The 27886-nt window shown below is 44.5% G+C and overlaps 1 protein-coding gene across 2 annotated transcripts in view; it reads left to right on the top strand.

The window, feature by feature from the left end:
• The window catches only part of GAK (cyclin G associated kinase), a 77432-nt gene extending 50151 nt beyond the window's left edge, over positions 1 to 27281 (top strand). The window contains exons 19-28 of one of the 2 annotated variants that reach the window (XM_081844808.1): positions 1272 to 1465; positions 1653 to 1808; positions 2960 to 3451; positions 6868 to 7038; positions 17288 to 17425; positions 18336 to 18455; positions 19555 to 19794; positions 20249 to 20397; positions 22405 to 22581; positions 26526 to 27281. In XM_081844808.1, coding sequence (XP_081700934.1) covers positions 1272 to 1465; positions 1653 to 1808; positions 2960 to 3451; positions 6868 to 7038; positions 17288 to 17425; positions 18336 to 18455; positions 19555 to 19794; positions 20249 to 20397; positions 22405 to 22581; positions 26526 to 26627 — 1939 coding nt within the window. In that variant the 3' untranslated portion in view covers positions 26628 to 27281. The remainder of the gene's footprint in view (positions 1 to 1271; positions 1466 to 1652; positions 1809 to 2959; positions 3452 to 6867; positions 7039 to 17287; positions 17426 to 18335; positions 18456 to 19554; positions 19795 to 20248; positions 20398 to 22404; positions 22582 to 26525) is intronic. The other variant, XM_081844809.1, reaches the window with a different exon arrangement.
• The last annotated feature ends 605 nt before the right edge of the window (positions 27282 to 27886 follow it).

Here is a 27886-nt window from a genome sequence, read left to right as displayed (position 1 = left end):
CTTTCCATCCTGTGTGCAGAGTCTCCCCACCAGAGCTGTTTGTTGCTTCTGACAACTCCAAACATGGGTTAAGCGGGTAAACCTGTGAGCACTCTGCATTTGGGGCTCCAAAAATTATTCATGAGCTGCTACAAGTTGGCATTGACCCGCGTTGATGATTGTCGAGCATAATAACCAAACACATGGGTGGGTAAGGCGAGTTTGTATCAGTCCATGTGACCTAAGAAATTGGATCTTTGATCAGGACAACCAAGACAGAGCATCCATTATGGCTGCCTCAAGATCAACCACTCAAGGCCCCGTTACCTTGAGACACTGACTTCCCCACGGCTGCGTAGGGCATTTGTGGGACTAAGGTTCCAACAGGTGCCCTCAGCGTATTTAGAGGGGAGATACCTGGGAATTCCCCCTATGGAACGCAGGTGCATTTATGGATGCATTCTGTGCATAACCACCTGCTTTGTCCCTTATATTCAATGCCAGAGAAATTTTTTTATCATCTGTTCTTGACTGTCTCTCAGACCAGTCCCCCCAGGAGGTGACAGTTGAGTTCCTAGCTGATAAAGATCTCCAGGTGACATATCTGGTAGCCAAGTTAGCTCTGGCAGCTAAGAAGCTCCATTCTAGATATGTTAAAAAAGGTAAAGGACCCCTGACAGTTAAGTCCAGTTGCGAACAACTGTGGGGTTGCAGCGCTCATCTCGCTTTACTGGCCGAGGGAGCCGACGTTTGTCCACAGACAGTTTTTCCGGGTCATGTGACCAGCATGACTAAGCTGGCGAAACCAGAGCAGCACATGGCAACGCTGTTTACCTTCCCGCTGAAGCAGTACTTATTTATCTACTTGCACTTTGACGTGCTTTTGAACTGCTAGGTTGGCAGGATCTGGGACCGAGCAACAGGAGCTCACCCTGTTGCGGAGATTCGAACCGCCAACCTTCTGATTGGCAAGCCCTAGGCTCAGTGGTTTAGACCACAGCGCCACCCGAGTCCCCTAGATACGTTAATGCTTCCTAATTTTAAAACCTCATGCTGTAAATTTTCATGTTTTTAGCTTTTATAGGTCATGTTGTGTGATTTCAGCTTTGTTCTTATCATCTGCTGTACATTGTAAAGGCCTTTGATTATATACAATTGATTGATTGATTGATTGATTGATTGATTGATTGAATTTGTATCCCATTGGCTTCCCTGTTGCTTGCACAGAATACCTTCCCTGTGGATTGTGGTCTAATTCATTGCCGTCATCAACTTGTGTAAAATTGCTGCAGGTACGATCTGGATGCATGTGACATTCAAGAGAAATATCCGGACTTGTTCCAAGTGAATCTGGAAGTTGAAGTAGAGCCTCGGGACAGGCCCAGCACTGAGCGAGCCCCCTGGGATAACTTGAACACCAAGGGTCTAAATCCCAAGATCCTTTTCTCCAGCCGGGAAGAGCAGCAAGAAATATTAACAAAATTTGGTAATGAGAAAAATGCATCCGATTTTCTGTTTGAGCGTTTTCAAAGGCTTCCGTTTCATATTCTGGGGGGATTTATCTCCCCTCCCCTTCCCATTGCTTTGTTTTTGCCACGAGCTCTCATTTCTTCCATCTCCCTAACAGGTGGCAGGTTCCTAAATTTCTTGCATTTGAACTTTTTGCCTGTTAGGTAAGCCTGAGCTACCTAGACAACCGGGGTCAACTGCCCAGTATGAAGCAGAAGCCTCCAAGTCAGAATCATCTCCAGAAGGTGCTCCCATGGAGTCGGACTCCCCACCGAGCGGCAGCGCGGAGGCAGATTTCTTCCACACACTGGACTGGCAAGGTAGGGCAAACCAATGGCTTCATAGCACTTCTCTGGTTGCTCCTGTGCTGCCTGTTGCTTGACACCAGCCTTGCTCTAGGCCTGCTTGCTACAGTAGTCATCTTGACATCAGTGTCTTCATCCTCTGTGTACTCAAGTCCCACAAAAGTAAAATAAAAAAATAATAATTATGGGCTGAGAAAAGCTGAAGTCTGCAATGCTGACTAGGCACCAAGTCAGAGGTTGTCCCCAAGGACCCTATGTTGATATAGGGGTCTCAGGGTGGTGGTGTTGTCCACCTGCATTCCTTTCTCCTTTCTGGACGGACCTCAATTCTCCTCCCCCCCCCCCAGCGAAGGGTCCTTCTGTGTGAAATTGTCCAAATCCCACAAAAAAGCCCTGCTCCTTCAGAACTGCAGCGTTCAGGAAGCCCAATTTGTGGGCAGCTCAGTCTTCCATCATTTCTGTGCAAAGGATCTGGAATGATAGTGCTTAAAATCCCTCCATCCCACCGTGAAATTTGAGTGTTTGTAGGAGGTCGGGGGGGGGGAGTTTCAAAGGAATATTCCCCAGCAAATAAAAGTCAGGATTTCTCTTAGCTTCCTTCACTAGAGAGTAACAATTTTGCTTTCTGGGGTTCCTGTGGGTTTTGGTGGATATGGGCTTCCAGAGCTGCTGTTTTGCCATTAGGCCCGTGTCCTTAAACAATGTGCTCCTGTGCCATAAATGCCAGCGATTAAAGGCCCTGTGCTATAGCCGGCCTCCTCTCCCCATCATGGTTGCCAATGCAGAAGCAAAAGGAGAGCTATGGAGTGACTGAGGTCCACAGCACTAGGGCTTAGCAGCAGGCCCATTTGAGGAATGCGGATTGGGACCTTGGCTGCCCATGCCTTTGGCACTTGGTTGAATTTTACGTGGTCCTTGGCTTTATGGCACACTTATGGCAAGGAAGGGGAAAGGGCCTTACCAGATTTTGACTCTTGCTCCTCCCACCACCAGCATGTTGCCTTTGATGGGTTACCCCCAAAGGAACATGTCAATTAATGGAGCAAAGGTTTCCCATCCCCGCCTTACTCCATTCATCCAGTAAAAGCTGTTGCAGACTGGTGGAATAGCACCGTTACAGTAAACCTGTTGCAAGAAGGTGTCATGTCCTTCTCTTCACCCAACAGAAGGCAAAAGTCCCGAAGCGGCACCTGAGGACCCCTTCCCCAAAGAGAGACCTCGGTTGGTGGAGGAAAGGGATGACAGCGAACCTTCCGACGAGGAATTTGCTGCCTTTCCCAGTGAGGTCAGACCAGTTGAGGAAATGGTGAAACACGTCCTGGAAAAAGAGGATGGTGAGCCGCTGTTTGAAGCTGATTTTGACACTCCCACTGGTCAGCTGGAGGAGACTCCCACAGAAGACAGCGTTGACTTGCTTGGGCTGGATTCAGACGCTCCCCCAGAGCTGCTGCAGCCTCCTTCGGAGATGAAGAGCTCCTCCAGCAACGCAGACTTGCTGAGCGAACTGTTTGTTGGCGGTGCCCCAGAGAGTTCGGAAGACTCTACCGCGGACCTTCTAGGAGGAGGAGCAGAATTCTTCTTTGGTGGCCAACCACAGCCCTCTACGCACCCAAACCAGAGTAGTGCCCCCTCGACGGGAGCCACCTCTTCTTCTGCAGGTACCTAACTGGGGCTTTCCTTTCATTGGAATTCTGATGAGCAGCTGGGTCCACTGCCATCCTAGAAGTGTACCCAATAAGTCCGCAGACACGGACTGTTGAGAACTGTAGAGCACTTCTACTTTAATTTTTAGATAGGTTTCCAGATGGCTCTGGCGGGTTTCCGGCTGGCACTCTTGTCAAAGCCCTGGAGCTGAGCTCTGGAACATTTGAATGGCTCATGCTTCCATCAGCTCTGGCTGGTGACCCAGCTGTGCCTCTTTCTCATCAGGGATAGCCTAGCTTGTGTCGTCTATGCTCTGGTAATCTCTAGGTTAGATTACTACAATGCATTCATTACACGTGGAGTTCAGGTGGTGCAAAATCCTGTGTCTGGGTTTCTCTATGAGGCAAGACAGTTTGAGCATATTACACTGTTCTTGGCCCGGCTGCAGTGGCTGCCAGTTAGTTTCCAGGCCCAATTCAAAGTGCTGGTTTTGACCTATAAAGCCTTAAACAGCTCAGAACTGCAAACTACGTCTCTCCATATGAACCTGCCCGGACCCTGAGATCATCCTCTGAGGCCCTTCTTCATGTGCCTCCTCCGCGAGAGGTCCAGAGGGTGGCAGCATGAGAGTGGGCCTTTTCTGCAGTGGCTTCCCACTTGTGGAATGCTTTCCCCCTTCATTATCTATTTTTAGGTGCCAGACAAAAACATTCCTCTTCAACCAGGCCTTTGGCTGACTAAAATCTTATACCACTTTTAAAGATATTTGTGGCGGCGGGGGGAGGGGGGAGGATTATTGGTTCGTGGGGTTTTTTGGTTCTTGTTTTTATCATGTCCTTTGTGTTTTTTATATTGTATTTTTATGTTCTGAACTGCCCTGAGATCTATGGATAAAGGGCAGTACACACATTTAATTAATAATGATAATAATAATCTTGCAGATGCCATGATCTGTCTCCAAAGGAGAAGGGCGAATTACAGGATCGAGGCAATCTCACGTGCCAGTAAACCACAGTGCAGTCTGATTCAGCTGTTGCCTTCTTCGCAGAGTAATGGGCATTGGGGGAGGTGCTTCCTCCCGTAGGAAACATAGAAAGAGCCTTCTGGATCAGGCCAGTCAGAGCCTGCCTGCCCATGAGGCAGGATGATGAGGCAGTCATCTCAAGCAGTACCCCAAAGGGCGCTGGTCTCCCTGTAGTCTCCCTGGCCTTAAGGAGTTTGCCCCCTCAATGGGGAGCAGCAGAATGTTTTGGTCAGGTGCCAAAACCCCTCAGGAAGCCCCTGAGGCCAGTGGTCAAGTCTCACCCAGCATCCTCTTCTCAAAGTGGCCAACCAGGTGACTCTGGGAAGCCCACAAAGTAGGACCTGAGTGCAAAAGCAATTTCCAGCAATTAGTGTTTAGAAGCAGATTGCGTCAGACAGTAGAGCATACCAATTAGATGTATAAGCCCCACTGGTAGTCTTTTCCTCTCATTTCTTCAATGAATATTAAAAAGTTACAAATCAGAATTTTGCAGCAGAATGTCTCTTAGCTGGCCGTAGTGTAAAATCAGTATACACTTTTTGCTAGGCAGTCTCTCCGGTGGAGTTAAATAATTTGTTTGGGACTGGCCACACTTCCAGAGGCTCCCAAAACTCACCAGTGAGCTGTGACTTGCAGTTTGGCCGTTGGCCATCTAATAAGCCGATCGGCTTTCTGGATTCTGAATGATTCCTTGAAACAAGAAGCATCCACTTAGATTAAATGCCTAGAGCAGGCATGGTCAAACTTGGCCCTCCAGATGTTTTGGGACTACAATTCCCATCATCCCTGACCACTGGTCCTGTTAGCTAGGGATGATGGGATTTGTAGTCTCAAAACATCTGGAGGATTGAGTTTGGTCATGCCTGGCGTAGAGGTTGTGCGCTGGGAGAAAGCGGGAGGAATGGACCCCCTAGTTTAGAATGGTTTGTCTTCATGTGGAATTTAATAAGTGGTGTATTCTGTTCAAGAGGCCATTTACTTTTTTAAAAAGTTTAAGCACATTTGGTAGAGCATGAGACTCTTAATCTCAGAGTCGTGGGTTTGAGCCCCATGCTGGGCAAAAAGATTCCTGCATTGCGGGGGGCGGGGGTTGAACTCAATGACTTTCATGGTCCCTTCCAGCTCTGTGATTCTGTGATCATCATAAACGTTAATTATTGGGTCTTCCAATTGCTGGAAATGCAGTTGTAACATTGAAATATTTCCTTAACACTAGGGCGTGGAGGCAGGTTGTGGAAGGCAAGAGCAGCATGGTTTTGTCATATGACCACTCCCAGAGGAGGACCAAAAAAACCCCCTTTGGGGAAGCGTCTTGTTCCATTGCTTGTTAATATACATCTTGACGTCGCAGAAGAGAGCAACAGTGCTGTGATTGTTTCAAGTGCTTCCAGATAGGAGATTGCACACGGAGCCTCAGCTGGCTCTGAGAATTCGCTTGCTCATTATGGAATTCCTGTTGAAGCGTGATCAAAACTAGCGGTGCCAGGGGCGGTAGCTTTAACTACCTGCTTGCATCGGAAATAAAGAGCTGGTACGATGGGGAGGTGTTCCCTAAAACGGGCAGATTCCTTTTCTGTGGTCGCATTCAAAATGGACTCAGTTGAGCTCTAGCTTTGACGGGTGGGTGTGTCAGAACCGGCCGGGCTCTAAAAGCATCTTGGCCTGTGAATACAGCCCTGTGGCAAGGTAAGAGTGTCAGCCAGGCTCCCTGCTGGCCATTGCTTGCCACTCCCTGCTAACTATAAATACTGTCCTCTGAGCAGCTCCAATTAGCTGCTGCTTGACAGTGCTCAGTGAAAGACCTTCCAGCTGGAGACTGCCTTTTCGGCATCCTTCCGTTTATTTCACAGCCTTTGCAGTCACCGCTCTTTAAAAAAAAAATTTAAAAGGAAAGGGGAAAAAAAGATCAGCAATGCCTTCCATTGTGCAGACTGGTACAGTATGGCTTTTTAAATGTTCCTATTAGGGGTAGCAAGTCCACTTGGGTAACTGTTTCTGCTAGGGGAATCTGCCAGCTTGAAAAACTTTCCACTAACTTCAGTTTGCAACTTGATTTGCTTGGGTGGAATTGTTACTGGGCTTGCGTGGTTGACTTGACGTCGTAGGGTTTGCTTTGTTTTTTCTTTATAGGGAGAAAAAGGGGGACTTTACAGGCAGCAGATTGTCGTTCTTCTTGTTGGTGATTGGCAGAAATCCTTGTGTTGTGCAATAGCGTCTAAACCCCAGTGACGGGTGGGTGGCAGAGGGCAGAGTTGTGCTAGTGTGCTTGGAAGCAAGATACCCTAAATAGTTTTGTGTGCCGCCTTCTCATATTGCCCATCCTCACCAGAGAATCACTTCTTCTTTTTCATCGGATGCCTTGGAAGCATCTCAAGTAACACCAATAATGCTGTGTTTTGTCTCCAGCTGACCCGTTTGACCCATTCACAGTCTCCTCGGGTTCCGACAATCCGACTCTTACTGGCCCCGATCTATTTGGTGACTTCCTTAGTCCGAATGAACCAACCGCACCTGGTACATTTCCTTCCACACACAGCGCACCACCACCTTCCTCTAGCACAGACTTCCTTAATTTAGGTAAGTGCATGTTTCATGTGCCTTCCTCACTTCCCCTCTTCCCCCGACAGCCACATAGCCTGTTGAGTGACATGCTCCACTCAGATTAGTCAAGGTGGATTAATGTCTAACGGATCGACTTGGTGGTGTTGCTATTTTAACAAGCTTTGTGTCGCAGGTGTATGTTTATCTTTTCCCCTGTAACATAGCTAAAGTTTTGCTAATTTACTTTTTTACAAGCTCCTTTTGCGTGAAGATAGTTGAAATTGGGTTCCCAGCACATCGTATTTCAAAATTATTAAACCCCCATAAGTATTCCCCCTGCCACTGTTCCCCAGCCAATATTCTGGGAGTTAACAGTGTATGTTGCCATACAAACTGTCACACACTTAGCTGTGAAATTGTGGGCAAACTTATTCCATGCTTTGAGTTAGCGTAAAGGCATGAAATTGACCACTAGCTGCAGAAGTTCATTTCAGCTTCTAGAATGATAGAACAAATCAGCTTGTTGATTTTCAACACTCTCTATGTGCTGGCATCCTTAACCATTTGTGTCCTGTAACAACATTTTGTACTGCCTGGCACTTATAGACTGCATATCCCTTTAACTAGGAGCTAATAATTTAAGTACTATCTTCTGTATGGTGTAGGAAGTCTGATAGCACTTTTTTCAGTTTAAATAATGCAAGCTAGAAGATAATGGCTCGGTCCCGACTAACAGCACAACCCCAACCATATCTACTCAGAAGTAAAGCCTATTGAATTCAGCAAGATTTACTCCCAGGAATTGGGATTACAGCCTAAATTAGTTTATTTCAATGGAATTTAAGTTCATCTTGAGAACTAGTGGTGGTAACTATTAATTGTTTGGCAAAACAGTTCCTTTAGGCCGGAAAAGGTAAAGGAGGTGGAGATACATAAATGCAGAGTTTTAGATCTCTGAAATCATAAAGGCAAACATAAATAACTATGGTTACAGATAGGTAGCCGTGTAGGTCTGCCATAGTCAAAACAAAACAAATTCCTTCCAGTAGCACCTTAAAGACCAACTAAGTCGGTTCTTGGTATGAGCTTTCGTGTGCATGCACACTTCTTCAGATACGAAGAACACTTCTTCAGACACTTCTTCAGATCCTGTATCTGAAGAAGTGTGCATGCACACGAAAGCTCATACCAAGAACTGACTTAGTTGGTCTTTAAGGTGCTACTGGAAGGAATTTGTTTTGTTTTTATAAATAACTATGCTGTAATATTAAAAAACAAATTGTCTGCAGACTTGTACCTGTTTGTATCCCATTTTGAATTCCTCTGACTGTCTTTTTTTCATTCTGATTAAAAAACAAACCTGAAGAATTGAATGCAGACATCTGTGGCAATTATGGCAGAGGCACTTGGTTTTAATCAAATCAGCAAGAATGCTATGAATTCAGTGCGCTGTACACAGATCTGATCAAATGCCTGCTGCACACAGGAGGACTCTCATTTTCTTCTGTGCTAAGAAAATGCATTTCCTCCCAGCTCATTTAAGGAAAGTGGAGAAAACTGCAAGTTGGAGCCACTGGGCCGACTTTGCAATTGCTTTTTACTATACGCATGTGTGTTTCTACCATAGGCACAGGGAAATGAGAGATTAGGTTGCAGCTATTTCCCCCCTTTTCCTTACTGATTTATTAGAATCCTGTTGTGTGCGAAAATGATGTGGGATAGTGTCTCTGTGTTGGAGCACAACATCAATGCCACTCAACACAAAAAAAGCCCTAGCTGAAGGCTTGCATGTGTGGGTGTTAACAGGATGTGTAAAATAACCCTGATCTCCTACTTGTGACAACTCTGAACTCTTAGAAGAAGTACGCACACATTTGTTGTTCAGGCTTCTCTCCTGATTAAACCTAAAAATAGCTGCTTGTGGAATCAGGAAGAGATCTCTCTGCCGACTTAATGGCACACAAATAGCATCCGCTTTTGTACCTTAGATAAAGATGCACAGAGGCTTTCTAAAATTATCAGCTGTGGGTCACTGAATGAGATTTGCTGGCACGTTGGGCAGTGACCTCTGTGGTTGTCGTGAGCATCGTTGGGATCATGCTTAGGTTGACAGGTGCCGACACAAGGAAGAGGAAGAAATTGGGGAGGGGTGGGAAACCTGGCTTTGAGGAGGAGAAGATCTCCTCCTTCCTCCTTCTGTCACTTTGGAAGCTGGAGTAGGGATGCCAGCTCTCCTCCCCACAACCTCCTTGTGGAGACTTGAGGCTGGGGAGCTTTGATCAACCGAATGAGGAAGCTGGAGCAGCTTTGGTCGAGGGCAGTGCCGGATTTACCTACAGTGGTACCTCGGGTTAAGAACTTAATTTGTTCTGCAGGTCCGTTCTTAACCTGAAACTGTTCTTAACCTGAAGTACCACTTTAGCTAATGGAGCCTCCCGCTGCTACCGCGTGATTTCTGTTCTCATCCTGAGGTAAAGTTCTTAACCTGAGGTACTGTTTCTGGGTTAGCGGAGTCTGTAACCTGAAGAGTCTGTAACCCAAGGTACCACTGTATATATAAGCTAAACAAGCTATAGCTTAGGGCCCCACTCTCTTGGCCCCCCCCCCCAAAAAAAATTAAAGGGAAAAACCCTGGATGTACATTTCCAAAATATAAGATAAAAAACCTACATACAACAACAGAGTTTTGTGTTGTGTAGGCTCCCATTTGTTATGTGCAAATGGCTTTAGATACCTATTCGGTCCATAACTTACCATATAGCATATATTCAACACAAAAAAAACAGTGACAATTTGTTGTTGACAAAGGACAGCTGGACATATAAAGGGCCCCATTACCTTCAGTAGCTTAGGGCCTCATCAAACCTAAATCCAGCCCTGGTCCAGGGTGCAGCCTTGTTGCGTAAAACCAGATGTCACCTTTGCAGACGGGAGAAGACCCAACCATTACAAAAGAGTGCACACTTGCAACCTCAACATTCCCGCAAGGCGTGAGAAACTTGAGACGGAGCGCGCCCCTTTTCAACTTCGAAAGCTTGGAGCAGGGACTTGTTGGGACATGGGTTGCTTCTCTCTGGTTTTGAACTTAACAACAACAACAACAACAATTTATTATTTGTACCCCCCCCCCAATCTGACTGCCACTCTGGGCAGCTTCCAATATATATAAAAACATAGTAAAACATTAAACTTTAAAAAGCTTCCTTATACAGGGCTGCCTTCAGATGTTTTACCAGCGAGAAGGCCTCAAGGGCACAGCATTGGCAGTCCCTGAGCTAGATGGGCAAATTGTTCCATTTGACGTAAGCCGGTTTTCTGTTTCATGGGCCATTCTGACAGGACCAAGGCAATTCATGAATTAAGCAAACTTAAAAAGCAATCACTGAAGCGGTCATCTATTCATGCCTCAGTGTACCATCCCAGCACAAGTTATCTCCTTGGCTGATTGTGAAACCAAGGTTTTCACATTGTCAAGTTGCTCTTATGATCTTGTTTCAAGACTTACATGTTTTCCACTACCAGCTTCTGAAAATAACTTACTGTGGTTTTCTGTGAAATTGTTCTGGCGACTGTTTTTGTTTAGTCTGTTTGGCGTTGTTGTATTATGATTTACTAGTACTGTTGTCCTTTTTAATCACAAAAGATGTGATTAATAAGAGTTGCAATGTGAAGTGTTATAATGTAATAATGAAGTGTTATAATGCAATGTGAAGCGTTATAATGGAAATTCTCATTGCCTGGGCAATGCATGAAATCCCTAAACTGAATTAGCATTTATTTGAAACCATTTGGAGACTTATACATATTGCCCAGTCTACAAGATTCTCTGCATTTGCTGTCAAGTGCATGCACATTCTCTGTTGTGTTGGCCTACATGCATACTGAATGGTCATGTACAGAATTCTGCTTATGCACATTCCCCATTCATATCTTATTAACTAATATATCTACAGTTGCCTTATGTTGAGACAGACCCTTATTCCATCTACCTCACTATTGTCTTTTCCAAAGTTGGAACAGTCCCAGACTTCTCAGTGTTGCCTTCTCTAGAAAGACTGGCCACCAAATTTGTGGTCCTGCATGAGAGGTACTAAGGTGGTGAGTGCAAGGAGACAAATCTTAAATGGAACCACCATACCTCTTCTAGATGGCGGTGGCTGGATTGCGAAGCGATAGTATGTGTATCAGACTTAGACAGGCTTAAATCTTATGTCATGCTGAACCTGTGTCTTCCTCCTCAGGACGTCCTGGTTGCCGTCTTTAATTAGAGAATTAAAAGATCTTCTGAGCACAGTTGTCTTAAGGCTTTGCTGGAGATCTGTTAGTACGGCAGCGACAGAGATTTCTGTTATTGGGGCTTATATCATAAATGTAATGCTCAGTGTCTTTTCTTTTCTTTTCTTTTCTTTTCTTTTCTTTTCTTTTCTTTTCTAATTACTTTTTTATTCAAAATTAAAACAAAACATATCCAGAAACATGTCATCCTTATTTCCCCCCATTTTCCCTCCCTCCCCCCACAGAACCCCCCACCCCCCGACTTCCCTCAGTTCCAGTCTTTGATTTCTCTAAAAATGCTGTTTTCTGCATGTTGCACAGTTATATAGATCCTCAAACTATTTAGCTGATAATTATTAATAAAAAGTTTGTGAATGTTTATTCAAAACCAGCCAAGGAGTCCAGTTCGCTTTGTTGCGTCTTCAAATACTTTGTAAAGGGTTCCCATTCATCTTTAAAGTCACAGTTATCCTTGTCCTGTAGCTTGTATGTCAGTTTTGCCAGTTCTGCATAGTCCATCATTTTTTCTTGCCATGATTATTTAGCTGGGGTTTCTTCAGTCTTCCATCCTTGTGCTATTAAAACTCTCATGGCCGTTGTCGCATACATGAAGATGTTTTTCAGCTTTTTTTGGCAGATCTTTCCCTACAGTCCCTAATAAAAATGCTTCAGGTTTTTTAACAAATGTTAAATGGAACATTTTCTTCAATTCGTTATATATTATTTCCCAATTTTTTAAAATTACCTTACAATCCCACCATATATGATAAAATGTCTCCTCCTTTTCTTTACACTTCCAACATATATTTGAACTAGTATTGTACATTTTCCCTAACTGCACAGGTGTTATATACCATCTGTACATCATCTTCATGTAATTCTCCTTCAATAGGGAACAATCTGTAAATTCTAAATCAGTTAATCATCGCTTCTCGGCCTTTTGGCTAAGATCAAGTGGAGTCTTTTCTTAAATAATCTCTGTACACATACCCATTTTAACAGTGAACAGTAGTTGTGATATCCGTGCCCTAAATAAATACTTGACATAAGCTTAATAAGTTTTGGGTGCAAGTTACTAAACGTTTCATCATGAGCAGGAGTAAGCAACACGTGGAACTGTGTTCTGCAAAGCCTGATGTTTGCCCACCTTGCCCAGTGTTCGAAATTAGCCAGGTGCCAGGCACATTTTGTACCTTGTGACCAAGTGAGGATTCATGGATGCCAGGATGGTGCCTGACATCTCTGCCATCTGGAGGTGCATATCTTGGGATCATTGGCTCTGGACTGTTTTCACACACAAATGCCTCATCCTGTGGAATTCTATCAGTTCTATTTTATCTGCACAGTTGGAATGGATTTCAGGAGCCAAAATGCTTTTTCTGTGCAGCCTGAGCAATTGCCATTAAGAAAAAGAGATTGGAATAGGCCGATATATATGTGGACTGTCCCTAGATAAGGTGACTGTTCTTCTTTAAGTTCTCTCTTTTTTTTTTTTAATAATAATTTTTATTAGGTTTTCACATTTTACACACAAAAATAATCAAAAACAAAACATGTATAATTTCATAACTTTCTTAACCCCCCTCCCTGACTTCCCCCCACCCTCCCTTCATACATCCCAATTCCAACAATTGACTCAGCAAATTCTTATCTCTCATCCTTAACATATTATTATTATTTTTACAGTTGGTTCTTATTACTTGGCCAAATTTTACTTATCCAATTTTCTTATGAATATTAAATTCTTTTCTAAGGTCGACCCAAATTCCCTTCCACGAATTCCCTTTCATATATTAAATGTAGGTCATAATAGACAAATATAGAAATCATAAGAATTTTAAAATTCTGTTCCCCCCCCCCCACCCCGGTTTCTGTCCCTTCCCAACTAAATGTCCACAAAACAGTTCCTAGCCTGGATTCCTCACATCAGAGGCCTTCAAATCTCTGTCAGTCTCTCTCTGCCGGTTTTGTTGGTAGCAAATTTTGTTGATCCTCGGGTCTCGAAGGAGCTCAAACACAGTCTCATCAAATTTTCTCCCATCCAAGAAACTTGGTAACAACTGCTGCAAAAAGTCAACTGATCTCCCATGCACAAAGAGGAAGCCCCAATCATATTTCTTATTTCTTTTAAGTTCCAATATTCCAAGTGTTCCAGGGGCTTCCTCTTTCCTCTTTCGCATCTTTCGCAGGTTGGTAATCCCAAAGTCTTCTTCTTTATATTCTAACAATGTAAGCTTGAAGTTGGTACTCTCCTGTACTTTCTTAGCTCCTTCTTCCCTCTCCCCTAGTTCCAAAGATGTCTCTTCTTGTTCAGCTGCAGCTTCTGTTTCAGTCTAATCCTTTGTGCATTCAGCAGAGTTGCTTGTTTTAGAGTTCAAGGTCATAAGTTGTTTGTTCATAGCCGTGCTCTGCTCCTGCAGTATTCCCACGAAAAAGAACATTCTTTCTATCTCTGCCTGTAGTTTTCCATCTGTAGCCATTGCAATGTTTCAAAGTTTCCCCTAGGGGGATTCTGGTTACTTAATAGTCCAACAGTCAGATACTTTGTTGTTTATAACTTTTTTGTTCCCAAACACTTTAATTCAAATGTAACAAATTTAGTCCAGAGAGATGTTAAACAATAAAATTTTTAACTTTAACTGCCCGTTTGACAGCTCTTTTGACAGCTGTCAAACTCCTTGTTCCTTTTCCTCCAGCTCACACACAGGGCGCTCCCGGGTCTGGGGGGGGGTTAAACAAAAGCTTCCAAAATTCGACTCTTACTCTCCAGCACAAATCTTCTTCTGTCAAATTCGTGGAATTAATGTCTTTTAACTCATACCAAAAAAGAGATCTCTCCACCTTAGTTCTCCTATCTTTGCTTTAAATCTTTTTGTAGATAGAGGGGGTGCGGACTTCCCTCTAGCACATCCCCCGGTCGTACCAAATTCAAAGGTGAAAATTTTTAAAGTCCAAATTCCCTTCTACTCACGGGTTGCTTCAAGTCCAAATTTCAGGGAAAAAAGTCAGCGCTCTCCGGCCATGGCTCGCGGCTTCGCTTCACTGCAGTAGCGGTCTACTCACAGCACCACGCCACTCTCCGTACCCTCTCCGTAGCCTTTAAAAAGGCTCTTCGTGGGTCGGGGGGGCGCTTGAGGTGCCCACCGAGTCACCAAGTCCGCAGGCTTCCGCGCCTGCGGTTTCTGAGGGTCCCCGCTTCGCCGTCGCGGTAAGACCCATCTGCAGCAAAGCCGATTCCCTCCGGAGCTCGGAGGGAATCCGCCATTAGCCGATCGCGCTAACCCGGAAGTCTGCTTCTTTAAGTTCTCAAAGCTCTTCACCTAGCTCAAGGTTATCATCTGAACTAGCCAGATGTTTAACTGAGAATCACAATCTGCCCATCATTTGAAAAATAAGACTTTAGAGCCATCTTACCCAGAATGGCAACTAGACATTCCATTTTGGTGACTGCAACCTTGCTTTAAGGAGCCATTTGGCCCTTAGCTTATATACCTGAGTTTCTATAACTGCCCCTGCTATAAAGCAGGTTAAAACTGCTTGAAAGCCTTCTACCTGAGATGCCTCCCTCCTTGGCTTCAGACAACTCTAACTTTTAGTGGTTAAGTGCTACTCTTGTGATCACTTTAGGACTCAATGTAATCTTTAGTCGCCAGCAGAGAAGGGACCGCAGCATATTGGTGGCGCATCTGCCTTGCATGCTGAAGTTTCCAGGTTCAATCTCTGGTGTCTCCAGTTCCTGCCTGAAACTAGAGCCACCACCAGTCAGTCTAGACAGTACTGAGCTTCATGGACCAAAGCTCTGACTAGGTGTAAGGCAGCTTCCTATGTTAAGCACAGTCTCCTGTAGTGGCATGGATAAGGTAAAGGTAAGGGGACCCCTGACCATTAGGTCCAGTCATGACCGACTCCGGGGTTGTGGTGCGCATCTCGCTTTATTGGCTGAGGGAGCCGGCGTGCAGCTCTCCGGGTCATGTGGCCAGCATGACTAAGCCGCTTCTGGCGAACCAGAGAAGCGCATGGAAACGCCGTTTACCATCCTGCCGGAGTGGTACCTATTTATCTACTTGCACTTTGACGTGCTTTTGAACTGCTAGGTTGGCAGGAGCAGGGACCGAGCAACGGGAGCTCACCCCGTCGCGGGGATTCGAACCGCCAACCTTCTGATCGGCAAGTCCTAGGCTCTGTGGTTTAACCCACAGCGCCACCCGCATAAGCTCCTTGCTTATCAGAGCTGTGACACTCTAGCCTGTGTCTTGGTTGTCCAGAGAGAACTTTTAGCTGGACACAGAGCAACAAGACCTCAGGGACACCTGCTTAGCTACACCAATGACCTGTGTTAATAACTTTCATTTCTTGGAATGATAGAGATGAGCCGGGAAGGGGAAGTTTCTTAGTTATGGGATCTAGATCTATAGCCCTGTAGGCTATGGTTTCGTGCTTCTGTATCAGATGAATGTCCAATAAATAATTTTAGAACAGAGCCACAATCAACGTACCGATTTGACTCATACTATTTTGAGTGCAGCTATAGACTCAGCTGCAGCTGCAATTTAATTATTTGAAAAGTGCAACAAATTATTTTGATTAGGTGATCACAGATGGTAGCTGAAATTTGGATGAATATTTCGCATTGCAAAGCAAATCTTTTGTAGGTGAGCCTTTTTTAAATTAAAAAAATAGTAAGCATATGTTAACATTAACGGCTAGTCTGTTTTCAGCTGGGTGGAAGCTACCATAGCTTATAGTTCGGTTTCCATACTACCAGATTCTGGAGAAGAATAAATATCTTGGCTGTACGTAATCTCCTTGAGTTATATGACAAAATGTTTGTGCTAGGATGGCTGGTTTACAGTTCATCTTGCATTTCAGAGTGCAATATAAGATCCTTTTGAGCTGGATCAGTTCAAACCTTCATCTTGACCAGGGTTTTCCAAACTTGGGTCTCCAGCTGTTTTTGGACTACAAGTCCCACCACCCCCAGCTGGCAGGACCAGTGGTCAGGGATGATGGGAACTGTAGTCCAAAAACAGCAAGAGACCCAAGTTTGGGAAACCCTGGTCTAGACAAATGGTGGACAACCACATTTCTTCCAGGTTTTAGAGCTTATTGGTTATTCAGTGGCATATTGCTTCTCTGCAGACAGGGTCTCTTTGGGTTCTATGGCCAAATAGCTGTTCACAGACAAATTGATGGAGAAGTTTGTTTTTAGTCATCTAAGCTAGTGGTGGGGTTCTTCACCTTGAAGTACAGTGGTAGCTTGGTTCTCAAACTTAATCCGTTCTGGAAGTCCATTCCAAAACCAAGCCATGCTTTCCCATAGAAAGTAAGGCAAAATGGATTAATCCGTTCCAGACTTTTAAAAACAACCTCTAAAACAGCAGTTTAACATGAATTTTACTATCTTATGAGACCACTGATCCATAAAATGAAAGCAATAAACAATGCACTCCAGTCACACAATCAATCAGTCGGTAGCTGAACTGGGTTCCACACAGTCACAAAAACAAAACGAAAGAGCCACAAAAATGCAAAATAAATAGCAAAAACAGACAGACCTCAATGTAACACTTGAAACCGAAGTGTGGCACTCAAATCAGAAGCGTAACACTCAAAAAGGAGCATGTTGGGCTTCCAAAAAAAGTTCGCAAACCAGAACACTTACTTCCAGTTTTGCAGTGTTTGGGTTCCACTGTACTGAATTGCATAAGTTAAGTTACACATGTGAAGAAGAGCTGTATTTTGTCTGTTCTGAAGCGGTTGCCAAGCCATTTGGGTGACCCCAAGTTGTTGTTTATAATGTCATAAAAAGAGCTCTGCTGGAACAGTGTGTGTGTGTGTGTGTGTGTGTGTGTGTGTGAACAAACTCTAATTGATTTCTAAGAGATAATTTTTTTAAAATAAAATAATCCAGTATAATTGCTACATTTGAATCTGTATTCCTTGTTAAGATTACGTAGCGTTACCCGCCTGCTTTTACCTTATCCCTGAATTTTGGTTTGCATCCCTCTAGGGAATTTGACAGCAGACCCACCTAAAATGGCTTCCTCCGCAAGCCAGCCTGACCTTCTAGGCGGCTGGGATTCCTGGGCAGATGACCCGGCAATTAGCACTGCAGTGCCCACACCACCGAAGAAGTCCACTTTGGAAGGTATCGTGCAAGGGAGTCGCTTCCTTTTATTTGGCAGCTGGCGGTATACGCAGAGCTACCGAAACATTGTGTGTATGTGAAACACTTGGTCACGTAATAGTCTTGGATTTTTATCAAATAACATAGGAAGCTGCCTTATACCGAGCCCATTACATAGAGTAGCAGCACCTCACAATGGAGATTGAACCTGAGGCCTTCTGCATGTAAGGCAGATTATTATTATTACTACTACTACTACTACTGTTATTTATTCAATTTATATTCCCCCCCTTTATCAAATGTTCCCAAGGCGGTATACAACGTTAAAAACACATTGCAGAACATCAGTGATAGAAATGTAATATAAGCACAATAAAAAGCATACTGACAGACAGCGCAATAACTGTGGTTAGCAATGCAGCTGTCCCTGCCTTATTCCTTCTAAAGCATTAACTGAATGTTGACAGCATACAAAAGGCACAGCCTAGCATGCTTTTTTAGCAGTCATATTCACCTGGGACTGGAACAATATAAAAGGAGATTGTTTTAGGTGAGTGTGTGATTCGATGTAAAAAGCACACAGATAACAATTAACACCAAAATGTAAACTTTCTTGATAAAGATTAGAGCAGGCGAGATCAAAATTCACAAGCCCCTCTGCATTGTTAAACAAAAAGCCATATATATGTATGTATGTATGTATGTATGTATGTATGTACACACATATACATATACATATACATATACATATACATATACATATACATATACATATACAGATCATAGCATGCGAAAGTGTCAGTCGTAAGGATTGAACAGAAGCATATTTCATCCATTGATTGAGAAGAATGCTGAATAGTGTGGCATAGCAGTATTTGCAGCCACCCATGTGATATTTTGCAGAGCGTAATAATTGTGTCTTATTATATAGGCCCGGCTTTTACGACAGGAGGACCCACAAATGCCACTTCAGGCCTTTCATTCAGTCAAGCAAAATCACAGAACTTTGACCCTTTTGCTGACCTTGCTAACCTGAGAACCGGCCTTCCAGGTAAGTGTTTAAGTGACCAGTAAAAGGAAGAAAAGAGTTCCAGTAGAGTGTGTTTATCCTATACATTCAGAGTGGAGAATGTAGTTAAACTGCTGGAGCGGGTCTGTAAAATAAAAATGTAGTCATTTCGCTACAAGAGTCCTTGCTTACTTTGTTTGGTGTTTGGTGTTTGTTCAGTTTACGTGGGCACCTCTGCAGGATACCCCTCTGTGCTGTGGGGCTTTCCCTCTCACTGTTCCTCAAACCAGCCATTCAGAGAACGTGTTCAGATCTGAGTGTTAGCTGTCACGTTTGGTGCTTGTAGGCTTTTTGTACAAGGCCACCAAAGCCCTTGAAACTTCTGAAGTTTTTAGTTCATGCCGTTTTTAAAGGTAAAGGTAAGGGGACCCCTGACCATTAGGTCCAGTCATGACCGACTCCGGGGTTGTGGTGCGCATCTCGCTTTATTGGCTGAGGGAGCCGGTGTGCAGCTTCCGGGTCATGTGGCCAGCATGACTAAGCTGCTTCTGGCGAACCAGAGCAGCGCACGGAAACGCTGTTTACCTTCCCACCAGAGTGGTACCTATTTATCTTCTTGCACTTTGACATGCTTTCAAACTGCTAGGTTCGCAGGAGCAGGGACCGAGCAACGGGAGCTCACCTCGTCGTGGGGATTCAAACCGCCGACCTTCTGATCGGCAAGTCCTATTCTCTGGTTTAACCCACAGCGCCACCCGTGAATCTGAGAGATCTAGGCAGAAAGCTGAAACCAAGCAGCATCATGCCATAAGATTTGCATCCTGGCATCTGAATTTGGTTGCTTGTAAAGAAGTTATGACTATCTTTGGGAAGTAATGCTGGGGAGCGGGGATCCATTCAGGAACCACTACATGACTAGCTACAAGGCAAGGTTGGGGAACTTGCGGCCTTCCAAATATTGTTGGGCTTCAGTTCCCACGGTCAATGCTGAGGCATGATGGGAGTTGTAGTCCCACGTTGCGAGGACCACAGGCTCCCCATCCTTGCCACAGAAGATGCTGGCATGCTTGTTTTCATAGGTTTAAATCAAATGGAATATCTTTTAAAATTAAAATGCAAAACCCTGGTCCTTGCTTTCCAGGGGCTTCCAGTGGCGGATTCTCAACCGGCAGTTTTGCTCCAAAGTCCACTCCCTCTCAGAAAGCAGGGAACCAATGGCAGGCAAGCAAAACGCAACCTGCTAGCACATCATGGCAACCCCAGGCACAGCCAAAGGCGCCAGAACAAGCTAAGCCGAGCACGCAGCCGAAAGCCAACTACACTGTGAATTTCAGTGTCATTGGAGGACGAGAAGAGAGAGGCATCAGGGCACCTGGCTTTGGTATGCTCCTCTACCCGATGATGATGATTTTTTGCATATATTAGTTGCTTGGCATACAAGAGTCTCCAAGTGACATACAAAATCTGAAGTGTGGCACAGTGCATGACAACAGAAAGCATACAGTAGCCTAGATAGCAAACCCAAATTAAACAGCAGCAAAAATATACCATCAGTGCGCAGCAAAATCATCATAATCCATGATACACCTTGGAGAAAAGATAATTTTTTTAATCTATTTTTTTATCGCTGCATTGGTCTGTAAAGCCCCTTTGCAGAATATTACATTTGCTTCTGAATAACAGTGCGATCCCACACTTTCCCAGGTGATAGGGTTTGGATGAAATTTAAGCATGATGCATGTGGCTTCTTGTACATATATATGATTTAAGACTTTTCACTTCTTTGTCACTTACCAGTGAACTGGGAGCCTAATCCTTTTTATCTTATTTGCTAGGACAAAAACCCAAAGTTTCAGAAAACGATTTTGAGGATCTTTTGTCGAATCAAGGGTTTGCAGCTAAAACTGACAGAAAAGGACCAAAGACCATTGCTGAGATGAGAAAGCAAGAAATGTCTAAAGATATGGACCCTCTGAAACTAAAGGTTGGCTGTTCTTATACTGAATAGTTCTCATCCTCCAACTTCTGGTGTTTGGAAAAGCAGCGGTGTGCCATCTAAGTGGGGGAAGTTGAAGCATAAATGTGGAGGAGGGCAGTCCCTAGACGATACATGGCTGTTTGTTGATAGGGGAAATTGGCGGGGCAGGCCCTCTCAGAAGCCCCTAGCCCATGATAAAAATAAAAAAATGAGGATCTGTGAAAACAAAACAAGGCACCAAACAAGAGTGGGGGGTGTCTATATAATTAGCTGACCAGAGAGGTTTCGGTCTAGCCTTGTGCCATCAGAACTGGCATACTTTTTATTAATATTTGTGAAAATTGTAAATTCTTTAATGCAACAAAATACATTAACACGTAACCATAATAATACTAATACTAATAATAATAATAATAATGTGCCTTTTACCAAGTTGTGCATTTGACTTGCCTAATTTTGCAGCTGTAAGCCAAGTGTGCATGTCACGTTTTGGTCTGGTGTGCATAAAAGCGAGTTGCAAAGTTTATCAAATGCCAAGTGGCTAAAACCTGTGGCCTCTTTTGAGCTTGGGATGCAAATCAAATGAGCCTCCTGGATTTGGCCCTAAGTGGGGCTGTGGCTCACTGGCAGAGCACACGTGCTTAGCTTTCCGAAGGTCCCTGGCATCTCCCGTTAAAAAGAGCTTTTTAAAAGGTCTTTAAAAGACCTTAAGGTGTGAAACAGTGGGAGAGAGAGCATCTGTACTGGACCTGGTGAAGCAGTGGTCTGGAGGCATATCACTCAGCTTGAGAAGTTCAGAGTTTTCCACAACTTGGGTTTGAGTTTGATGCAACAAGCAAGATGATACAGAGCGGGGATGTACAAGATCTCCTGTGCTTTAGGGAGTAGTAGGACTGATAGAAGATGCATGCATGTACATACACACATAATTTCACCCCCATACACACCCAGAGCTGCTGCTAGAGAGGGCTTCTTCATTTGTGCTTTATTGAGGGTTTTCTTTAGGGGAAGGGACAGAAAATGACCATATTTTTCGCTCCATAAGACACACTTTTCCCCTCCTAAAAAGTAAGGGGAAATGTGTGTGCGTCTTATGGAGCGAATGCAGGGGGGAGGCAGGCAGGAAAAGCCCCCAAGAGCTGCACACAAGCTCCTCGGCTCTTGCGGGCTTTTCCCCAGGAGGGAGAAGGGACTGACACGGCCAGTCAGTCCCTTCTCCCTCCTCGTAGAAAAGCCCACAGGAGCCACACGCTCCTTAAAGGGTGTGTGGCTCCTGTGGGCTTTTGTGGGGGTATTGCCATAGCCGCGTGCAACCCCTCTGGCCGGGAGAGGCTGCACACGGCTAAAGAGGAAGCCGAGACAGTGAGCAGGATGGATCCCGCTCACTGTCTTGGCTTCTTTGCTCTTTGGGGCTGAGGGGTGGGGAACCCGGGCTTCCCCCGGCAGCCCCAGAAGCTCTGGGAGAAGCGGATTTTTTTTTCTTGATTTCCCCCTCTAAAAACTAGGTGCGCCTTATGGTCCGGTGCGGCTTATGGAGCAAAAAATACAGTTTGTGGCTGCATTCCTTTGCATGAATAGACCTCTCTCTTCTGTTGGAAGTGAACAGGTAGAGGAGTTTGGGATTGCCTGTTGGAGCCAAAGACCTATACTTCTTGTTCATTTCATTTCACTTTTAATTTGTTCACTGCCTTTCTATATTTTACTATACGCAAGGCAGTTTACAAGCCGAAGAAACAACAAAGATCACACACCTTATAACAATCTGATGTGATACAGAAATGTCATACTAAGAACATAACTTTAAATGATTTATATCAGATAAAGTAGTATTCAGTAATCCATTAGAATACCGTGGTACACAGTAACATTAAATATCATCAGGTAATATAAACTGAAATTCACTCTTAACCGTTACAATAAATAATTTCTCAACTAGAATCAAATCAAAATAACAGCAAGTCACTGTGCATAAAATAACACAATACATGTGTTTGAACTTCTCTCTCTCTCTAGATTCTAGATTGGATTGATGGCAAAGAGAGGAATATAAGAGCTTTATTATCTACTCTTCACACTGTGCTTTGGGAAGGCGAGACCAAATGGAAGCAGGTCGGCATGGCTGACCTGGTTACCCCAGATCAAGTCAAGAAATACTATAGGAAGGCAGTGCTTGTCGTACATCCAGATAAGGTACGTGCTTCTGGCAGATTTGACAAACTGCTAGTGCCAAATTACTGCTATATTCCTAAGGGTCAATTCCAGGTGCTGGGTGCTCCCTGCTCAAGCTGTGTAGCTCAGTTGCCTAGAGCGTGGTGCTGATAATGCCAAGGTCGCAGGTTCGATCCCCATAAGGGACAGCTGCATATTCCTTCAGTGCAGGGGGTTGGACGAGATGATCCTCAGGGTCCCTTCCAACTCTTAGGATTCTGTGAACCACTAGGTAGGTACTTCCTATCTAGAACAGCTCAACCAGAGCCTGTAGGAGGCATTGCAGAGGTCCAAAGAAATACAGAGAGAGCCAGTGTGGTGTAGTGGTTAAGAGTGGTAGACTCGTAATCTGGTGAACTGGGTTCGCGTCTCCGCTCCTCCACATGCAGCTGCTGGGTGACCTTGGGCTAGTCACACTTCTTTGAAGTCTCCCAGCCTCACTCACCTCACAGAGTGTTTGTTGTGGGGGAGGAAGGGAAAGGAGAATGTTAGCCGCTTTGAGACTCCTTAGGGTAGTGATAAAGCGGGATATCAAATCCAAACTCCTCCTCTTCTTCTTCTTCTTCTTCTTCTTCTTCTTCTTCTTCTTCTTCTTCTTCTTCTACACAATGGAACATACAGCACAGCAAACGTGTCAGGCCCTGAGCCAGTCATGGGTCTTTGAACTGGTGGCCAGAGGGATGCTAAATATGCTGCTGTTGCCATCTCTTAGCCAGAGCAGGGAACTGCAGGGAGATGGGCCATACCAGCAAGGAAGGCTCTGAGCTTGAGTAAGTTAGGTGCTTCCCTCCAACTCCTACAAGGGTATCCGGGTTACCTGCTTTCTGTTTGTGGAATGCTGCCCTCATGGAGCCTCATATGGCACCATAATTTCTGGTACTTGCCTGCAGACGCCAGACAAAAACATTTCCTTTCTGCCAGGCGTTTTGGCTTATAATTATCTGTGACTCCCTTCAGTGGGTGGGATGTTTTGATCCTGCCTTTTTAAAAATGTGAATGATTTTTAGATTTTTCTCTGATTTGATTTATACCAGTTTGAACATGTATTGTTTGTTGTTGTAAGTCATTTTGAGGGACTTTGTGCTAATAAGTTTAATAAATAGCAGCAACAATAGCTTCCTTAAATGCTGTTATCTAATAATGAGCATTTAGCATTTAGCAAGTGCAGTCTTTCTAGGAATTGCTTTTACCTTCTTTCTTTTTCTTTCTTTTTTTTGGGGGGCACTGCCCATATCTGTTTCCTGTTCTCTGTAAGCAGCATAGAGGTTTCATTTACCTCTCTGCAGTTTATGAAAAGTGGTATGTAACATTTTTTAAAAATAAATAAACTCAGAAATAGGAATTGGCCTGTGTGTAGCTTGTAACACATGTGAGGCGGCCTTTGCACAGCGTCCGTTATAGCTGGGCACAATTCCTGAATCCGCTCTGTGGCAGCACACTCAGCAGCTTACAGAAGCTTTGTAGATAAGCCCTTAACTTGGTTCCCCAGCTGTTGTTGGACTACAAATCCCATCATCCTTAGCTAGCAGGACCAGTGATCCCAAGGATGTTGGGAGTTGTAGTCCAGCAACAGCTGGGATGTCACAGAATTCTGCTCAGTATTGAACCAGAGCAGATTCCAATGTATAGTTAGCAGAGTAAAAACTTAAACATGTTGCAGGATTCCCAAAAAATAGACCAGAGGCAATTGTATTTCATCCAGCAAAGCTTTACTGCTGCTGAAGGCAAATGAGCATAATAGTCACAAATCCAATACATTCAGGATTGGCACTGTCCATAAAAAATCCAGTTGCAGCAGACTTAACTTAAACTTACAATAGCGTATAAGACTAAACATTATATAGCATGCTATGTACAGAACACCACACCAGAAGGTAAAGAGATAGAAAGAGAAAGTGAAACCCAGGCTCCTTCTGGCCTTTCTTTTATAGTCAGCATGACCTTGTCAGAAGAGATAGGAGAACCAGTTAAAGCCAGCTGTGCTCAGCTTCTCTGAAGGAATAACCCAAACATCATGAACCTTCTGCTTGTTTCTTTCACACAGAGAAGCTTCCAGAACCCTCTTGGATTAAGTAGAATAGGAAAGATCTCTACACATCAGATCAATACTTTCTACACTAAGAAATGCAAACTGACATGGGAAGCCAAGTTTGAGAAACTAAACATTACCAGCCTGCAAATAAATAAATATAAGCCTGCAAAGGGGCTTGTAGCAGCAGCTAGCTACATTCCTATGCTGGATTTAGAGGAGATTCCCCTCCTCCTGGCAGCCTGGCTTCTTGTTGTGCCGGGCACAAGAGAAGGACTGGAGAGCTCTGTTCCTCCTCCGCCAGCCTGCCTTGGAACTGCATGGCATTTCTGGTTGCCTGTGGCCAGCTTAAACATGAGGCTGGCATATTGTTTCCACAGCATCTCTACCTCATAGCAAGCAACAGCTTGAGCTGGTTAGATAAGGTGTGTTATTGTTTCCCTCTGTAATGTTGTTGTTGTTGTTTATTGAGTTTATATACTGCCCTATAAGGGAGGCGGGTGGCTCTGTGGGTTAAACCACAGAGCCTAGGACTTGCCAGTCAGAAGGTCGGCGGTTCGAATCCCCGCGATGGGGTGAGCTCCCGTTGCTCGGTCCCAGCTCCTGCCAACCTAGCAGTTCGAAAGCACGTCAAAGTGCAAGTAGATAAATAGGTACCGCTCTGGTGGGAAGGTAAACAGCATTTCCGTGCGCTGCTCTGGTTCGCCAGAAGCGGCTTAGTCATGCTGGCCACAGGACCCGGAAGCTATATGCCAGCTCCCTTGGCCAGTAAAGCGAGATGAGCACCGCAACCCCAGAGTCAGCCACGACTGGACCTAATGGTTAGGGGTCCCTTTACCTTTATACTGCCCTGTACCCGGAGGTCTCAGGGCAGTTCGCAGAAAAAAAATCACGACTTATATAATCAGAATAAAAACAACAACCCAATAACTACCCCCCCCCCCGCAAAGGAGCCACATTTTAAAAGGGCATAGGATGTCAAACAGATCAATCCAAGGCCTGGTTTAAAAGGAACGTTTTTGCCTGGCGCCTATAATGAAGGCACCAGGTGAACTTCCCTGGGGAGAGCATTCCACAGACAGGGAGCCACCGCAGAGAAGGCCCCTTCTCGTGTTGCCACACTCCGGACCTCTCAAGGAGGGAGGCACACGAAGGAGGGCCTCAGGGTCCAGGTAGGTTCATATGGGAAGAGGCGGTCCTTGAGGGAGGTATTGCGGTCCTGAGCTGTTCAAGGCTTTATAGGTCAAAACCAGCACTTTGAATTGGGCCTGGAAACTAATTGGTAACCAGTGCAGTGGGAACAGGATGGGTGTAATATGCTCAAACCATCTTGCTCCGATGAGCAACCTGGCCACTGAATTCTGCACCATCTGAAGTTTCCGACCTGTCTTCAGAGGCAGCCCTTTTCTGGCAGGGTGGGGTGGGGTCTGCTTTCCTTTACTGCAGCTGTTACAGGCAACTGTCACTTGACTCGACTCTCAAGAATGTTCAGTTGGAGGTGGAAGATTACATGGAGCCTTCCTGTTGGGATAGCTCACTCTGTAGCTCATTCTTGGGGTTGTGGGTTCGAGCCCCATGTTGGGCAACAGATTCCTGCCTTACAGGGGGTTGGACTAGATGACCCCCACGGTCCCTTCTTACTCTACAATTTCATGACTCTTTGATTCTAAGCCTATTTAATGATGCAGAAGAGGCAGGCAAGGTGTTTTGCTATCTTCCATGCCAAGACTTCTGACCAGACACTCCCAAGTCCGGGAAGGCGTGGTCTGTTTGTACATTTGCATCCTGGCTGCAGAATTGCTGTGTTGGCAGCAACACAGGATTCTTGCTCAGCTCATGTTTGGAGTGAAATCACCCACGTTTCTTGTAACTCCTGCCCTGTTTTGCTTCCTTGCAGGCCACAGGGCAACCTTACGAACAATACGCCAAAATGATCTTCATGGAACTGAGCGACGCGTGGTCAGAATTTGAAAACCAAGGATCAAAATCACTTTTCTAAGATGCTCCCTTTTTGAAAAGCGGGGGTGGATTTCAAAATGTATTTGCAGCAAAAACCGAATCTTCTGAGTGCTGTTATAGTGTCGCCTCCTTGGATCGAGGAGGGGAGGGGGGCAGGGAACGCTTCCCGGTTCTTGCACACTTTGAATCTATACACTCTCACAAACGGGGTGTGTCTTGTAGGACACAGCGCACAGATGGCACTTTGGGTCCATCGACACTCGGAAAGTGGTGCCCTGAGAGCGGAAAGTTCCAAGCCATCTGAGAGAGGGTTTGAACACACGTGTAATTTTAATGATGGCGACTAGCATGGGCAAGATTTTCTGTGGGAGGCATCATCCATTTCAAATCCCTTTTGTGTGTGTGTGTGTTTTGTGTTCCCTTCATTTGAGGAAACACCCAACCTCGATTTGCATTTCTCTTCCCCCCTCTATGTAGTCTTTATGATTTGTCTTGGTTGTTTTTTGTTTTTGTTTTCCCCTTTTTAAATTTACATGTTTGCCTTATTCAAAGTGCTTTAGTTTACCTTATCAGCTGTGAGTTTGCTCAGCATCTCTTTTCTGGTTTCTGTGCGAGGTGTACATTTTTCTTTGGTATTTCATGTAATCATTCCGGTAATCATTCTGTAAATAATTAAAACATTTTTTTCTGACAACACCTGCGTTCCTTACACTGCATCAACAGTAGCTTAGCCAAAACGGTCGCATTGGTGGGGAAGAAAAGACACGAATGAATCTTTGATGTGTTTGTGGTCCCCCCCCCAAAAAAATATATATGTAAAGATGGAAGCAGAGTTTGTCTTTAATTTAAGGATTGCATGGTCTTGTCTTATTTATTATGATCTCCTTTGAGACAAGACTGTTTAAATATTTATTCCAAAATGTTTGTTTGAAATTATATATATTCGCATTGTCTTCTGCTCTCCTTGATGGTATATGTGCCTTCTGTTGGCATAATTGAATTGTTAAGTTGGTAGGTTGACGCATATGCCGAGACTTGAAATGTGAGCCCAGTGGTTTCCCTTTTTTTGCTTTTGAGAGGCTGAACAGAATATGTGTTGCATCACGTAGCTGCATTGGAAAGGTGTGTGTGCACTTTTAGCCAACCAGGGACAACTTCCCCTCACGTGTTTGAAAGCCTGTTGATTCTGGAAGTTCATGCGTGTGGATCAAACAACAGGATGATGATCTATGTACTGTCTTGAAGCCTTGACATATCCCTGAATATACCGGCTAGTTCTGTGGTAAAGGAAAATACGCT

Source organism: Podarcis erhardii (assembly GCF_964252035.2).
Source record: "Podarcis erhardii genome assembly, chromosome: 17".
NCBI classification, from domain to species: Eukaryota; Metazoa; Chordata; class Lepidosauria; order Squamata; family Lacertidae; genus Podarcis; species Podarcis erhardii.
Note: the sequence above shows the minus strand (reverse complement) of the source record. Positions and strands in the feature narration are given on the sequence as shown.